The sequence below is a fragment of the Zalophus californianus genome, chromosome 9 (genome assembly GCF_009762305.2).
Source record: "Zalophus californianus isolate mZalCal1 chromosome 9, mZalCal1.pri.v2, whole genome shotgun sequence".
Taxonomy (NCBI): Eukaryota; Metazoa; Chordata; class Mammalia; order Carnivora; family Otariidae; genus Zalophus; species Zalophus californianus.
In genome coordinates, this window is record NC_045603.1 from 57,376,860 (window position 1) to 57,391,346 (window position 14,487).

At 61.9% G+C, this 14,487-nt stretch overlaps 1 protein-coding gene across 1 annotated transcript in view; it reads right to left on the reverse strand.

Annotated features, from left to right (window-relative positions):
* Positions 1 to 2,342: 2,342 nt before the first annotated feature.
* LRP1 (LDL receptor related protein 1) overlaps positions 2,343 to 14,487 on the reverse strand; it is an 80,716-nt gene continuing 68,571 nt past the window's right edge. Inside the window, exons 65-89 of the mRNA XM_035729121.1 lie at positions 14,198 to 14,317; positions 13,412 to 13,534; positions 13,170 to 13,295; positions 12,680 to 12,796; positions 11,863 to 11,969; positions 11,627 to 11,759; positions 10,634 to 10,753; positions 10,359 to 10,481; positions 9,911 to 10,051; positions 9,656 to 9,790; positions 9,459 to 9,578; positions 8,363 to 8,631; positions 7,632 to 7,810; positions 7,007 to 7,113; positions 6,635 to 6,751; positions 5,973 to 6,149; positions 5,706 to 5,846; positions 5,422 to 5,595; positions 4,949 to 5,110; positions 4,419 to 4,593; positions 4,172 to 4,273; positions 3,953 to 4,017; positions 3,750 to 3,840; positions 3,516 to 3,660; positions 2,343 to 3,349 (exon numbers count right to left, since the gene is read on the reverse strand). Of these exons, the coding sequence (XP_035585014.1) occupies positions 3,209 to 3,349; positions 3,516 to 3,660; positions 3,750 to 3,840; positions 3,953 to 4,017; positions 4,172 to 4,273; positions 4,419 to 4,593; positions 4,949 to 5,110; positions 5,422 to 5,595; positions 5,706 to 5,846; positions 5,973 to 6,149; positions 6,635 to 6,751; positions 7,007 to 7,113; positions 7,632 to 7,810; positions 8,363 to 8,631; positions 9,459 to 9,578; positions 9,656 to 9,790; positions 9,911 to 10,051; positions 10,359 to 10,481; positions 10,634 to 10,753; positions 11,627 to 11,759; positions 11,863 to 11,969; positions 12,680 to 12,796; positions 13,170 to 13,295; positions 13,412 to 13,534; positions 14,198 to 14,317 (3,410 nt within the window). The 3' untranslated portion in view covers positions 2,343 to 3,208. The remainder of the gene's footprint in view (positions 3,350 to 3,515; positions 3,661 to 3,749; positions 3,841 to 3,952; positions 4,018 to 4,171; positions 4,274 to 4,418; positions 4,594 to 4,948; positions 5,111 to 5,421; positions 5,596 to 5,705; positions 5,847 to 5,972; positions 6,150 to 6,634; positions 6,752 to 7,006; positions 7,114 to 7,631; positions 7,811 to 8,362; positions 8,632 to 9,458; positions 9,579 to 9,655; positions 9,791 to 9,910; positions 10,052 to 10,358; positions 10,482 to 10,633; positions 10,754 to 11,626; positions 11,760 to 11,862; positions 11,970 to 12,679; positions 12,797 to 13,169; positions 13,296 to 13,411; positions 13,535 to 14,197; positions 14,318 to 14,487) is intronic.

A 14,487-nucleotide genomic window follows, 5' to 3' on the forward strand; every position in this document is an offset into this window, starting at 1 on the left:
TGAGCACACGAGCGGAGTGAAGCATGTTCATGCAGAGACCAGCACACACATGCAGGCAGGTGCACACCTAGAGGCACACTGACGCACACAGATGAACACACACACACGCACAGGAGCACACACACACACACACACAGACAAATGCACATTTGCAGCAAGAGACAAGCACACCCAGCCAGGTACTCGGACCCCAACCCCCTTCCTTGCCTTGGCAGAGAGGCAAACATCCACAGACCGAGATGGACACACACAGGTATACGCTGGCCCTGGCCGTCCCAAAGACAAGCCCAGCCACATACAAAGAGATATTCAGATCCAAATATGTGACAGACAGCAGAAAAGGATCAGTGATGCTGAGAAGATGAGGCAGACTCAGAGATACCCGGAGAGACAGACAGAAGCCAGGAGGCAGGGACCTGGGTGCAGATGGGGCAGAGAGGAGAGAGGCCGGAAGGGGCAGGAATGACCAGGCCCGATGCCCCAAGGCTCCAACCAGAATCCTGAGCCCAGGTGCCAAGCACAGGGGCCGCTGTGAGGTAGTAGATGGGGCCAGTGGATACTCCCAGGCCTAGGGTACCCAGGGTAGCAGCCCATCACTAGGGTCTTGATCTTCTGGAGTCCTGACTGACCCACCTCATCTATTCTCCTTTTGCTAGTCTTAGGTCACCTCCTTCTGTCTCCAGCTATAGACATACACACACACACACACCAATCCCGTCTCTGGGTCTTTGCCTCTGCCCTTGCATCTCTGCATCCCCATATCTCTGTCTCTCATTCTGTCTGTATCAGCCTCGGTCCCTGTCTCTTCATCTCTGTCTTAGGCCCGCTGTCCTTGCCAGGTGAGGAGTTCGAGGACTGCCTCCTGGTAGACTCTTTCCTGGCCGGTCCTGAGGGGCAGAGGGAGGAAGCTGACTGGAGGGGTGTGTGTTCCAAGCCGCAGCTGGGGGCCCCTCTCGCTCTGCCCAGGATCTTGAGGCGACAGGCTGAGAATCAGTGGCTCCCCGGGGGCGCCAGATGCGCGGCTGGCAGAGGGAGGGAGCGAGGGGGTGGGGCTGGTGGTGGTGGGGAGCCGGCAGGCGCTGGGGGAGGGAGGGGAGCCGGCTGGCGGAGGGTGGAGGGTGGAGGGGGTGTGGCAGAAGAGCCCGAGGGAAGGAAGTGAGAGGCTAGGCAGGGGTCCGCCTGCAGGTGCATAATTAGTGTTGGGGAGGAGGCTGTGCCGGGCTTACGGGTGAGCAGCGCTGCAGGAGTGCGTACGCCACCTGGTGGACAGATGAGGTCACAAACCTTCCTAAGCAACAGGGGAGGATGCCTCTTCTCCCCAGCAGGGTGACTCTGCCCTGGGGCTCTGGGGTGCCCCAGACAGTGGACGATCTCAGAACTGTCTTGGAGGCTGAGGCTGGAGATGGGGTCTCAGGGCTAAGAGGGATGGGGAAGGCTCTTGTTTCTAGAGGTGCCTAGACCCATAGCTTCCTCAAGAAGGGAATAAGCTCAGGAAGTTGAACCAGGGAGGGAGGCAGAAGCAACATAGTGCCCTCCTTTGGGAGTTGGGTAACGGTTCTTCCAGTGTTTGCGGACGCCCTCCCTGAGCTCACGTTTGCTGTTAAGGGGAGGGCGGTGCTCTAACTCTCTCTCACGCTTGGACAGTGTAAAGCTGTGTGACTTTCTGCAAGAGGGTCCCCTCTCTGGGTGAGGGTCGCAGTAGACCTATGGCCCCTCTGATTATAGCAGTCCTTTCCTGTCAACCCCTGGGATGTCTAAAATGATTGGTGAGCTGGATCTGTTGGTGGCCAGTGGGGCCTGGCAGACTGGTCTTCCCAGCTCTCCTTCAGTCCAGGGGCACCCCCCTTTTCTCCTGATTAATTATTCTCCATGGGGACGCTAGTGCTTCAAGAGCAAACTCAGGCAGAGAGAGCTATGTGGGAACACCCTGAAGGACTGATTAGAAAGCCCTTCACAACCCCAGTGTGTTCAGTTCTTATGGTGGGATTTCTCACTGTGGCAGATCGTTTTGGGGAGGGCTGGTGGTGTTATCCTGTAAGTGACAATGCGGAGAAGCGGGTTTTGGAGTTACCGTCGCAGAGCCAGAGAGAATACGAGATCCAGAAAGGTCAAGTCTCTGGCTCAAGGTCACATAGCCTGGAGAAACAGGTCTTCCACCTCAAGTCCAGTGCCACCCCCTTCCCCTGGCAGCCAGATGGAGAGGGAGGGAGCTCAGGGAGAAGGGTACTGAAGACCAGACTCTCCAGCCTGCCTCCAGCACAGAGCAGGCCTCCCTCTGGTGGCGGAAGCAGGCAAGCACAGCCCAGCTCCCAGAGTCTCACACTCATAGGTAGACACAAGTGTTTTTTTTTCCTTTTTTTTACAATTTTATTTATAACAATATCTGTGTTATTTAGTTGTAAAGGAGTTCAGCAAAAATTATTAAAACGTTCATGTCCCCAAAGCGGGGCTGCCCGCTTGCCCTTTCTGGGTGTGCCCCACCTTCTCCTCGTCCCAAGGGGAGGGTGGGGGAGGCCGGGGGGACCATTTACCAAAGAAAGTCTCCAGCCCTGGGAGCCACGGTGGGGGCACTGGAGAGGGGGAGGGCCTGTCTGGGAGGGGTATTGAGCATGGCCATCTCAGAGGTGCCCCAGAGTGGGGGCTGGTGCATGGAACACCCACCCCCCGCCCCCAAGGAAGAACTAAAAAATTCCATCCTTTCCTTCCTCCCTTAGCCAGAGCCAAGTCTTCCCGACAGGGGCAGCAAAGGACTCTCCCTCCCCAGAAGGAGCCCTCAGGGAGCTGGTGGGGGGTGGGGGGGACGAGAGTGGGGGTGGGGCGAGGGAGGGGAGAGCCTTGACAAAGTGACTCGTACAGGGAGGGGAGGCAGCACCACCAGCTCTCCCAGTGGGGGCGCATTTTGGTGGAAGGTGGGAGGCAGGTACCTGTGAGCCGCAGGAGCCCCCAGAGCCCTCCCTGCCCCTCTCCGTGAAGGCAGCATGGGGGGGGGGGTGCTGAGGAGCAGGCAGGAAGGAGGAGAACGGAAAGAGATAATACTGTGCTCGCTTGCTCACTTGCTCACTCACATATAAAAAGTAATTCCTTCATTTTTACATTTATACACCCCGGCAGGGCCGGGGAAGGGCTGGCTGGGCAGGAAGGGGCTCATCGAAGGACTTCTCTGGCAGGGGGCAGGAGGCTCTCTGGGGTGAGTCCAGTGATCAGGGCCCTATGCCAACGGGTCCCCTATCTCGTCCTCAGGGCCCCGGCCCAGGAGTTCTCGCTTCTCGTCCGTGCTGGCCAGGGAGTGGCGGCTGCCGTGACCACCCATGTAGAGTGTGGCGTACACGGGGTTGGTGAAGTTGGTGGGCTGCAAGGTGACAGAGGGTTCAAGTGTGGCTCAGGGGATGGGATCTGTGGCCCAGGTGCCCGGCACCCCACCTCCATTCCATCATCCAACCCAGTGCCCTTCGTCGTCCCACCCACAGCCTCTTGTCTCTACCCTGGAAGCCTCCTCCTCTGTCCTCCCGGCCCACCTTGTCAGGGTCCAGGGCAAAGTCGGCATCCAGTAGGCCCCCTACATCATCAGGCTCCCCGCCTTCATACATCTTATAGGTGGGGTTCCCAATCTCCACATTCATGGCCCCGTTGGTCATCCGCTGGTGCTGGAAGCCCTTAGCCCTGGGGGAAGCAGGATTTGAAGGGGGCAGGGATTCTAGGAGGGCAAGGCTAGGATGGTAAACTAATAGCCAGAATTTTCCATAACTCACCCTCGGACTCGCCGCTTGTACCAGAAGACCACTCCTGCTACCAGAAGCATCAGCAGCAGCAACAGCAGAGGGATTAGGATGGAGGCCATATCTGGAGGGGAGGAGGTGGGAAACGGAATCAGAGAGGATCAGGGAAAACAGGAGGCTAAAATCTCCCTGCTGCAGGCCCCTGGAGCTCTGCCTCCCCATCCCCTGCCACCTACGTCCGGGCTGCTGTTGGCTGACCACCTGCTCCTCACACCGGGGTCCTGCCATGTGGGGTGGGCACCTGTAGGCAGGAGGGGCAGACCTGAGCAGGCACGACCTCTACAGCCATGGCTGCCACGGAACTGGGAGGGGCCACAGGGTCCCAAGGGTCCCTGCTCAGATTTGGGGAGGGGTGGGGATGAGCTAGGTCTCGGGAAGGCTTGGGTCCAACTCACTGGCACTCGGGCATCATTTTGCTGTTCATGGTGCAGGAGCCGCCGTTGCTGCAGTGGCCGACGCAGGTCAGACAGCTGGGGGCCACCCGGCCATCGGAGCAGCTGTGGGAAGGAATGGCAGGCTGGCTGGGCTGGGAGGGGGTGGCTGAGGCGCTGAGGGAGGGGCGGACAGGCCAGGGCGCCTAAGGCTGGGCCAGGAGGGCAGGGTCTAGGCCGGGCGGAACTGTGGGGGGCAGGCCCTACTCACTTGCAGGTGACGTCCCCACTCTGCTTGTTGACCACGCAGGCTCCATCGAGACAGCGGCTGCACTTGTTTATGTCACACCTTGGTCCCTCGAAGTAGGCAGTGCAGCGGCACTGCCGGGAGCCGTCGGCGGCCATCTGGCACGTGCCCAGGTTCTCACAGTAGCCAGAGCACTGCCCTGTGGGGGCGGGGGGAGGAGGTGCCTCAAGCCCCGCCCTCACGAGGGTCCTCCACAGCTTGTGGACACCTGAGGGGACCCCCAGGTCTTGTAGGTGACTCCCACCTCCTCCTGAGCCCCCTGTGGCCAACCCCCCTGTCACAGACTCAGAGCATAAGGACACGGCCCCAAACAGCCTGACAGGGCACTGCTTTCGCTTGAATAAACCTGATGCCAGGGGGCTCACCACCTTGAGCCTCTACGGGGGAGAACCCGAGCCTGCCAAAGCCACGAGTGGCCTCCCTCCCTAAAGCATGCCCCTGTGACGGCCAGCCTGGGTGTCCCCCGACCTGGGGCCCGGGGGTGGCTCACTCACGGTACTGGCAGCGGTCCCCCAGGAAGCCAGGTAGACATCGGCACTGGGGCTGGTTGCCCTGGTTGACGGTGCAGGTGCTGTTGTTGGCACAGTAGCCCGCACACACCTGCTGGGTGCATTTGGGGCCCGTGAAGCCCGTGGGGCACCGGCACGTGGGCATGCCTGGCGGGAGAGGATGTGTGAGCGGGGCTGTGGCCCACTGAGGCGCCGGCCCCGCGGGGGGAGCAGGGCCAGGAGGACCTGGGTGGAGGGCGGGCGGCAGAGGGATGCGATGCTGGGGCTGTGGGCTGGAGGCGTGAGGCGTGAGGGGGCGGGGGGCAGAGGTGAAGCCAGGGAGGACGGCCGGGGGTGGGGTGGGGTGGGGTGGCTGGGGATCAGCCCGAGGTGGAGCCTGCGGGCCGAGAGGCTGGGGCGGGGGGGGGGGGGCGCCGAGGAGCCGAGGGCAGGCTTGGCAGCAGAACGGAAGGCCATACCGGAGGGGGAGGCAGCGCATGTGCCTCCGTTGCGACAGTACTCCCAGCACTGGTCCAGCTCACACTTGTCGCCCGTGTAACGGGGCTGGCAGCGGCACTTGGGCTGCCTCCGCGCATTGAGGAAGCAGCTGCCGCCATTGAAGCACTGCAGGTTACAGGTTCCGGGTCGAGGAGCTGCGGGAAGGACCGTCAGGCACAGAGCCAGGGAAAGAGGGGAACTCAGAGGTCGCGGGGCAGAGGGTCCCAGGGCCAGAGGTGGGGACGCGGGAGGGGCCCAAGCATACCATCTGGTGGGGGTGTTGGCGAGGGCACGGCCACACAGGTGCCATTGTCCAGCCGCTTCCCGTTGGGACAGGTGCAGACAGGCCCACTGGGGCTCAGCAGGCAGAGCCACTCACACTTCTTGCGGTCACAGGGGTTGGTCACTGCGGGTGCGGGCAGGGGTGGGAGGATGCTGAGCCTTGGGGACCCAGGACCTCCCACCCCCCGCCCACTGAGATTTGAGGCGACAGCCTGGAGACTCTACCCCCAGGCCTGCCCTCTACGCCTACCTTCAGGCTGCTTGTGTTGGTGGTATAGGACCACATCAGAGGCGTGGCTCAGGCCCCCCGTCAGGTTGATCAAGGGGCTATGTCCAAACTTATGGATCTTGAAGACACGATTGTTAATGTAGGTGACGCCATAGATGTAATCCTCAAAGACATCGATGCTGAAGGGGTGACTCAGGCCTGGGGGAGGAGGTAGACTCAGAGGGGACTCAGGCCCTGGTCACTCTCCAGGACACTGGCTCCCACGGCTCCCAGGCACCCCAAACTCAACACGTCCCAAACAGAACTCCCCCCAACCTGTTCCTCCTCCTGCGGCCACTACTGGCAAAAGGTCCCATCAGCCCTAGACTTCTGGGATCAGGATGGACTTCTGCTCCCTCTCCCTACATTTAATAAGCTCCTCCTGCCACCTCTGTTGCCTCCATGCAGCTCAATACTCATTGGTGGAATGAATGAATGGGCAAGTGGGCCAGACAGGGCTGGTACAGAGGGAGTCCAGCGTGGGAGAGGAGGGGTCGAGGCCTGGAAGGCCTCGACCTGACAACTGCAGGACTGCTGGGCGCCAGGATGAGGAGGATAGCAGGTGCTGGATGAGGTCTTGGACTCAGTGGGGAGGACAAGAGGCCCAAGGGCAGGGCCAGCTGAGGCTGCTCTCAGATGCTGACCTCGTTTGCTATCAGCAGCCACGATGGGGTCTGTGCCATTGAGCCGGATGCTGCCGATGACTGAGAGCTTGGCATCTGCCCAGTACAGCCGTTCATTGTGATAATCCACAGCCAGGCCTGGGCGGGGGCGGGAGGTAGAGAGCACTGTGAAGGCCCAGCCTCTCCCACCCTAGGCTCGAGGAAAAGCAGAACTGTCTCCATGTTTGGGACAGCTCCGTCCTGTTTCGACGACCACTCCTAGTCACGTCGAGGAAAAGCCTCCACGACTCATTGTCAATCCCAGTCCAAGCCTCTCCCCCTCCTAGCTTTTACATGACCTCAGGCTCAGCAAGCCCACCCCTCCCACATCCCCTGCCCCCTGCTGCCACAGACCTGTGGGCCATTGGATGTTGTCCTGTACCAGTGTCTCCCGAAGGGTCCCATCCATTGCTGCTGTTTCAATTTTGGGGTGATTCCCCCAGTCAGACCAGTACATGGTGCTAGGGAAGGAGAAGAAGTGTGGGTAGGCCTCGGGACTGCCAGAGGAGGCTGAGCAAGGTGGGCCACCAGGTCATGGCCTGGGCACAGGGACCTGCTGGGTATTGGGAGGAGGGTGGCCTGTCTACCTCCTCCAGAGAAAACCAGGGGAGTCAGCTCTCTGCCCGGGTTAAGGATCTTTTACTCTAAAACCACACTGTGCTGATCCAGAGTCATCAAAGTGGGCAGAACTGCCCTGTGGAGCAAAGGAGGAGCCGGAACTTGGAGGCACATGACAGCCAGCCAAGTGGAGGTCAGGCCCCTGCCCAGCAGGCCAGCTGGGAGTTCTGGCAAAGGCAGCACTGGGGAGGGCCAGAGCTGGGGGCGGCCTGAAGACACAAGGGCCAGAGGAGGACTCTGACCTCAGGTCAGGATGGTTTGGAAGGGGAAGCACATGCTTGGGGATGCTGGATAGCCACTCCCCTCCCAGGGGCTTCCTAGCACCGCCCGGATGCCTCCCCCGAGCAGGAACCCTGCACACCCCCTCAGCGGGTCCACCACAATGGCGTGTGGCTCGTCGATCATGCCCGAGATGAGTGTCTTGCGGTTCTCGCCCTTCATTTGTGCAACCTCAATCACATCTCGGCCCGAATCCGTCCAGTACACGTTCCCAGCCACCCAGTCAATGGCGATACCCCTTGGCATCTTGAGCCCTGAAATCTGCATGGGGTGGATGACAATTTCAGGCGCTACTACCTTTTGTCTTCTTGCCCATTATCCCCACCACCACCTGCCGGCTTGTCCCTGCTACCAAGTCATCCCAGGCGGAGAGCCAGTTCTCTGATTTTGAAGAGGTTCACTGACACTTACCTTATGAGCCCTACTTAGAGCTTTCTCATGTTTTGCTAGATTAGATATTACCTTGCTCTACTGAGGAACAAAGTGAGGCCCAAAGAGGTCAAATGGGCGGCCAAGGCTGACACAGCAGGTGGCATCGACCATCAGGAGCTGAATGTGGCTCTGAGGCTCAAGGCCAGTGTGCCCCCCTGTCCCCTGCCACCTTGGGCTGTGAGGCGGTAGAGCCAACTACTGACAACTGGCATGGCTCTGCCCACCTGTCATCGTGCCCACAACACGATCCTGCCTGCCCTGCCCACCAGTCTCACCCTTTGCCCCCTTCCACTGGCCCTTTCAAACTCTGCTCTGAACCATCTGCTCTTTGCAGCCTTCCCATCTAATCTGTGTGGATCCCATCCCAGGTGGGGTGCTCACATTGAGGTGGGTGACACCCCGGTCAATCTGTCGCCGGTGGCGGTTGGAAGTGGTGGGAGGCGCGGCAGGTGGCAGGCTGCGGTAGGAGATGGTGCCCGTGTGCCAGTTGGTCCAATAGACACGGCCGGCTTTGACATGGACATCCATGGCATCGATGCGGACACTCTCGTCGCCCTGGAAGGCCTGCTCGTAAGCCGAATGGGGGTGACTGGGGAACAGGCTGCGGATCTCATTGTCGTCGGCGATGTAGAGGACCTGATACTCAGAGCCTGGACGGGCAAGAGGCCAGGTGTTGGGTGAGGGAAAAGGCAGAGGCAGGAGGCCAGGCTGGGGGATGCTGGGCCTGCTGCTGGGATGGGCTTCCTCCTCTCCTTCCCTAAGCTAATCTGGCATGACCTGCCACTCCAGAAAACCTTCTGGGCCTCTCCAGCCCCAGGGACTTCTGCCTCCCCATGGTCTCCGGCTGGCATCACCACACTCTGCCACATGCTGTGTGATATGTGCTTGTGAGCGCCCATGGTGGGATTGCGTGTATACACATGCCTTCATGGGTGCATGGGTGTGCGCGCGGCTGGCTGGGGCTATGTGTACTCAGGCAGGTGCAGGTGTGCGCCAAAGGACATGGAAAAGTAGAACTTACGTGTTCTCATTGCCCCCAGAGAAGGTAAATATGAGATGATGATGTGTTAATTCAATGAAAGGAAACTTTTCACAAGGTATACATATATCAAATCATCACCTGTACACATTAAATATCTGACAATATTGTCAATTACACTCTGCTAAACCTGAAAATAAAAAGCAAATGGGGTACACGTGATTGTGTGGTGATGCGTGCCTGTGTGTTCTCCTCCGGGGAGTGGTGGGTGAGGAGGCACATGTGGGATATAGGTGTGCTGTCCCCACCCCAAACTTCCTCAGATGAGCCAACCCCCAAAGCAGCACCCTCTACCCGGCAGCGGGCCTGTGGGTCTGGGGTTCTGTGCTTTGGCACAGTGCGGCGAGGGAAGCATCCCCTCCCACATGTCAGCACTGGTTTACATCCAGGTGTTGCTAGCCCCAACCACTCCTGTCCTCTGCGGGCTGGGGGCAGTACCCTCGGCCTTGCAGGTGTTGTGCGTCTTCATGAAGTTGCGCGCGCAGCTGCAGAGGTGGCCACCCTTGGTGTTGTTGCAGAGCTGCGAGCAGGTGCCGAAGCGCAGGCACTCGTTGATGTCTAGGGGTTACACGGGGGTGGGAGGGTCATGGAGAGTCTGGGTGTCTGCCGGCCCCCTCCGAGTCCCGCCTTCCTACCCTGGCATCCGGGCTGGCCTGGCACGGTGTGGAAGCCCGAGCGGCAGGCGCAGTAGGCGGCTTTCTCGGTGCGCACGCAGCGGGCCTCATCCCCACAGATGCTGGCGTTGGTGGCGCAGCTGGTCAGCTTGGGGTCTGCGGGGGACAGAGCGGGTCCCCTGCCCTGAGCCGCTCTGGGCCAGGGCCTCGATTCTCTGCCCCCCCGCGGGCTCCCCCCCCCCCCCGCCCCGCCCCGCAGCCCAGCACGGGGCTTACCGATGCTGCAGTCCTCCTCGTCCGAGCCGTCCCCGCAGTCGTCCAGCATGTTGCAGCGCAGCGAGGAGGACAGGCAGCGCTGGTTCCGGCACAGAAACTCCTTCTTGTCTTTGCAGTGGGGGGTCTGGGCCGTGGGGGGCTCTGGGGAGGGCGGGGGCTTCAGATCTGACTATTCGCCACCCCACGGCCTCCTGCCGCTGGGACGCCCTGGGGCTGGCTGTCAAGCTTCGGGGAATGCTGCCTAAACATTCAGAGTCCCATGCTCCACCTCAAGACCTAGGCGCCCGGAAGCCTCCCGGGCTTTCTCCAGGGGCTTCTCTCTCGCAAGGAAGTGCCCCCGGGCTCCCGGGCTTGGCTCCTCCCCCTCCCCCGGCGTATTTCGCACTTGGCCCACCCCCCAGCCCTTGGGCAGCACCCAAACTAGGGCGCAAACTGGCTCCCCGCTCACCACAGTCCTCCTCGTCAGTCCCATCCCCACAGTTGTCGGTGCCGTCGCACTGGCGCCCGATCCACAGGCAGACGCGGTCGTTCTTGCAACGGAAGGGCCGGTTAGGAGGGCACACGAACCGGGCTGCAGCGGTGGGAGCGGACGGAGCCGGAATCAGCCTGGGAGGCGGCGCTGGAGCCCCGCGCGGCGTGAGAGCCCTGCCCCCGCCCCCGCCCCCGGCCCCCGGCCCCCCCCCCCCCGGCCCCCGGCCCCCCCCCCCCCCCCCCCCGCCTCACCGCACTCCTCCGGGTTTTCGTCGGAGTTGTCCCCGCAGTCGTCCTCGCCGTCGCACTTCCATGCCAGCGGCTTGCACAGAGTGTTGTTGCACTGGAACTCGTCCAGGGGGCAAGTCCGCACTGGGCACCGGCGGACCGCAAAGAGCCCACAGTGAGCCCTGAGCCCCAGACTGGCTGCTGGCGGCAGGATCTTGCCCCCCCACCCCCACAGGTGGAGGCCCAGAGGGATCACCAGGCAAGTAGTAGTCCGGCCAGAATGAACCCAGGCCTCCTAATTTTATACCAGCCCTGCAGCTGAGCAGAACGGGCTCCTCTGGTTATTTAGGAGAGAAGAGGCCTTTTTGGGGAAGCATGTACAGAGAGGTCCAGGGGGCCCTCATTCTCTGCTGGCTGTGGCAGGGCATCGGGGCCTACCCTAGTTCAATGGCAGGCACAAAGGAGGAGCACTGGGCTGGGAGTCAGGAGACCTAGGTTCCAGCCCACTAGGGCAGAGCCAGAGCGTCTGTCCTCACTGTCGGCGTGGGGGTGGGGGTGGGGGTGGGGGTGAGGGTGGGGGTGGGGGTCTCTGCTCCAAGCCCCAGACTTCTCTTACGCAAGCTTCACCATGTGGCCTTGGGCCACGGAGCCCAGGTAGGTCAGCCGGGGGCAGGGGCTGCTTCTTTGCCCCAGGAAAGGGAAAGGAAACTGAGCGGGGACTGCCCTGTGGGAACTTGTGGCATGGAGCCTGGATGGACACAGCCAACAGGTTTCTGCGGGATTTGGGCCCAACTGGCCCCTTGACTAAGTGCCGCTGTGGAGGGCACAACCCGCACAAAAATGTAGCCAGAGGCCCTGGGTCTCATCCACTGCTCTATCCCCGATGCCTGGGAGAGTGCCTGGCACACGGTAGGTGCTTAAGAACAATTTTTTGCCTGAGCAGTGACTGCAGGAGAGAAGGCACGGTGACTGGGCTTCACGGGGGGGTTGGGGGGGGTGGCGGTGGGAGGGGCTCACCGCCAGTGCCGCAGGCTTCCTCGTCGCTGCCGTCCATGCAGTCGGCATCCGCATCACAGCGCCAGCGCAGGGGAATGCAGTGGCCGCTCTTGCACTGGAACTGGTCCATGTCACAACGGGGAGTGCAGTCTTTCTGTGGGCACAGGAGCAGGCATCCCGGTCAGATCGGGGCACCCCTGCAGGCCCGCCCTGATCCTTCGGAAGCCATCCCTCCCTCTGGGGGTCTCCCTCCCCACCTCGTCGGAGCCATCTGCGCAGTCATGGTCCCCATCGCATTTCCAGCGCCCAGCAATGCAGCGGCCGTTGGCACAGGAGAACTCACTCTCGGAGCAGGGCCGAGGGGCTGGAGAAGGACAGGGGAGAGACAGGCCCCAGGAGGGTGGGCACAGGGACTCAGCCCTCGGGGTTTCTCCAGCCCTTGGCAGAGTGATACCACCCATCCCTGTGTCCCTGAGAGCCACAGGTGACTGACGTAATGACCAAGATGCTCAGCCAATGGTGAACAAGCCAACCGGCTGCCCTCATGGGATCAGCTGGGTCCAGCAGGGGCTCACACTTACTCCTCTGGGGCAGACACACGAGAGAGGGCATGGGTCCCTGGCTCTGCCCTCAGGACTGACTGTGTGCAGGGGGGTCGAGGGGAACAGGAGAGGGACAGGCCACTGAGACAAGCGCCAGGGTTTAGGGAGAGGCCGGTACCGGATGATGGGCTGAGGCACAGCACAGGGATGGGCGGGCTCTGGGGCAGTGGCAGGGGGTGTGGTGGGAGCACGGGCACATCAGAGACACCTACCTCTGCAACCCCGAGAGGACAGTGTGAAAATGGAGAGAAACATGAGATGAGGTGAAATGGCACAAACTCAAATACACGACATGGAGCGGGGTGGGGGTGGGGGGGTTGAGCAGGGAGGGGGCACCTGACCCCCAGCCCTGGGAGGTGGCCGCCTGCCCCCGCTGCGGCCTGGCGGGGGCAGGGGTGCTGAGAGGGGAGGTGGCCCGGGTGTCTGGGCGCGGGGGGCCTGCGGGCTGGGCGGGGGGTGGGTGGGCACATACTGCAGCTCTCCTCGTCTGAGTTGTCCCCACAGTCGTTGTCATAATCGCACTGCCAGCGACCGGGCACACAACGGTTGTTCTTGCAGCGGAACTGGTAGGGCTCGCAGGTACGCTCGTCTAGGGGAGGCGAGATTGGGGGGCAAACGTCGGGGCCGTCAGGGAGGGAGCGGGGGCAGGTTTGAGGGTTTCGGACGGGCACGGCAGTATGGCCAGGAGTGGGATCAAGGGAGGCAAGGGGGAGGCCACGCAGCGCTCCGGTTGAGATACGGGGTCTGCAAGGCGGTGATGAGGTGGGAGGGGCACGAGCGAGAGGAGCTGCCCTGGGGCGGGGACAACAGAGCCCCCTGAGTGGGGTGGGCAGAGAAGATTCCACACAGGTGTGTGCTGCTGAGGGCCGGAGGGGGGGGGGGACGAGGAATCAGATGGGAGGTGGTGGGCACGGGAGGCCAGCTGGACGCCTTCCCCTGAGAGCGGGGACGGGGAGGCTCACCACACTCTTCCTTGGGCTCGTCGGAGCCGTCGCCGCAGTCGTCCTCTCCGTCACACTTCCAGCGCGCCGGGATACAGCGGCCCGAGTCCTTGCAGCGGAACTCATCCACCCCGCAGGTCATCTGGGCTGCAAGGGGCGGCTGGTGGTGAGGGGGAGGCTCCTCGCAGGAGTTGGGGGGGGCGGTGCGGGAGCAGCTGACACTACGGAGGGCAGGTGGGATCCAGGGGCACCAGGCCACTCACTGCAATTGGCGGGCTCATCGCTGCCATCCACACAGTCGTTGTCCCGGTCACAGACCCAGACTCGGGGGATACAGCGCTTGGTGATGGAGCACTGGAACTGGTTGGGGGCACAGGTCACTTCGGCTGCAGAGCGGGGGAGAGAGTGAGGACCTGCCTGTTCCACCCGCACCACAGCTCAAGATCACCACCTTCTCCCTCTTCCAAGCTCTGGCCCTGGTCCTGCCAGCAATTTCTTTTTTTTTTTTTTTTTTTAAAGATTTTATTTATTTATTTGAGAGAGAGAGAATGAGAGAGAGCACGAGAGGGAAGAGGGTCAGAGGGAGAAGCAGACTCCCCGCCGAGCAGGGAGCCCGATGCGGGGCTCGATCCCTGGACTCCAGGATCATGACCTGAGCCGAAGGCAGTCGCTTAACCGACTGAGCCACCCAGGCGCCCCCCTGCCAGCAATTTCTTAGGAGAAAGGGACCATTTCGCTCCAGTTTTGGTGCTTTTTGTCTGCACACCTCTATGCCGAGCATGATGATTTTATGAGCGAGCCAAGACACACCCAATGTAATTTATGTTGCCCATCTAAGAACGTTCCTGGGGAGCGGCGCGGCCGCTAGGAGCAGCGGCGGGTAGACCTCACTGTGGACTGCGCCCTGTGCCTGTGTGCCCCCCAGCCCGCCCCCTGCCCGCGGTCGCGGGCACTCACGGCAGTCCCCCCAGCCCGCCCCCTGCCCGCGGTCGCAGGCGCTCACGGCAGTCCCCCCAGCCCGCCCCCTGCCCGCGGTCGCAGGCACTCACGGCAGTCCCTCTCGTCCTCCCCGTCCCCACAGTTGTCTTGCCCGTTGCAGCGGAAGATGCCGGGGATACAGCGGTTGGTGTTGGTGCACTTGAACTGACTGGGCAAGCAGACATGGATATCTGTGGGAGGGGGGAAGGAGGGGAGGGTAACTAATGGAGGGGGCAGGATGCGGGGGCAGGGAGGGGACGCCCCACCCCCTCCGCGGGAGTGAGCCTTTGGCTTCAGGGCTCAGAGGAGCAGGAGTCCAGCCCGGAGAAGAGGCTGCTGCGGGCTGAGCTTCCTTGCCCCT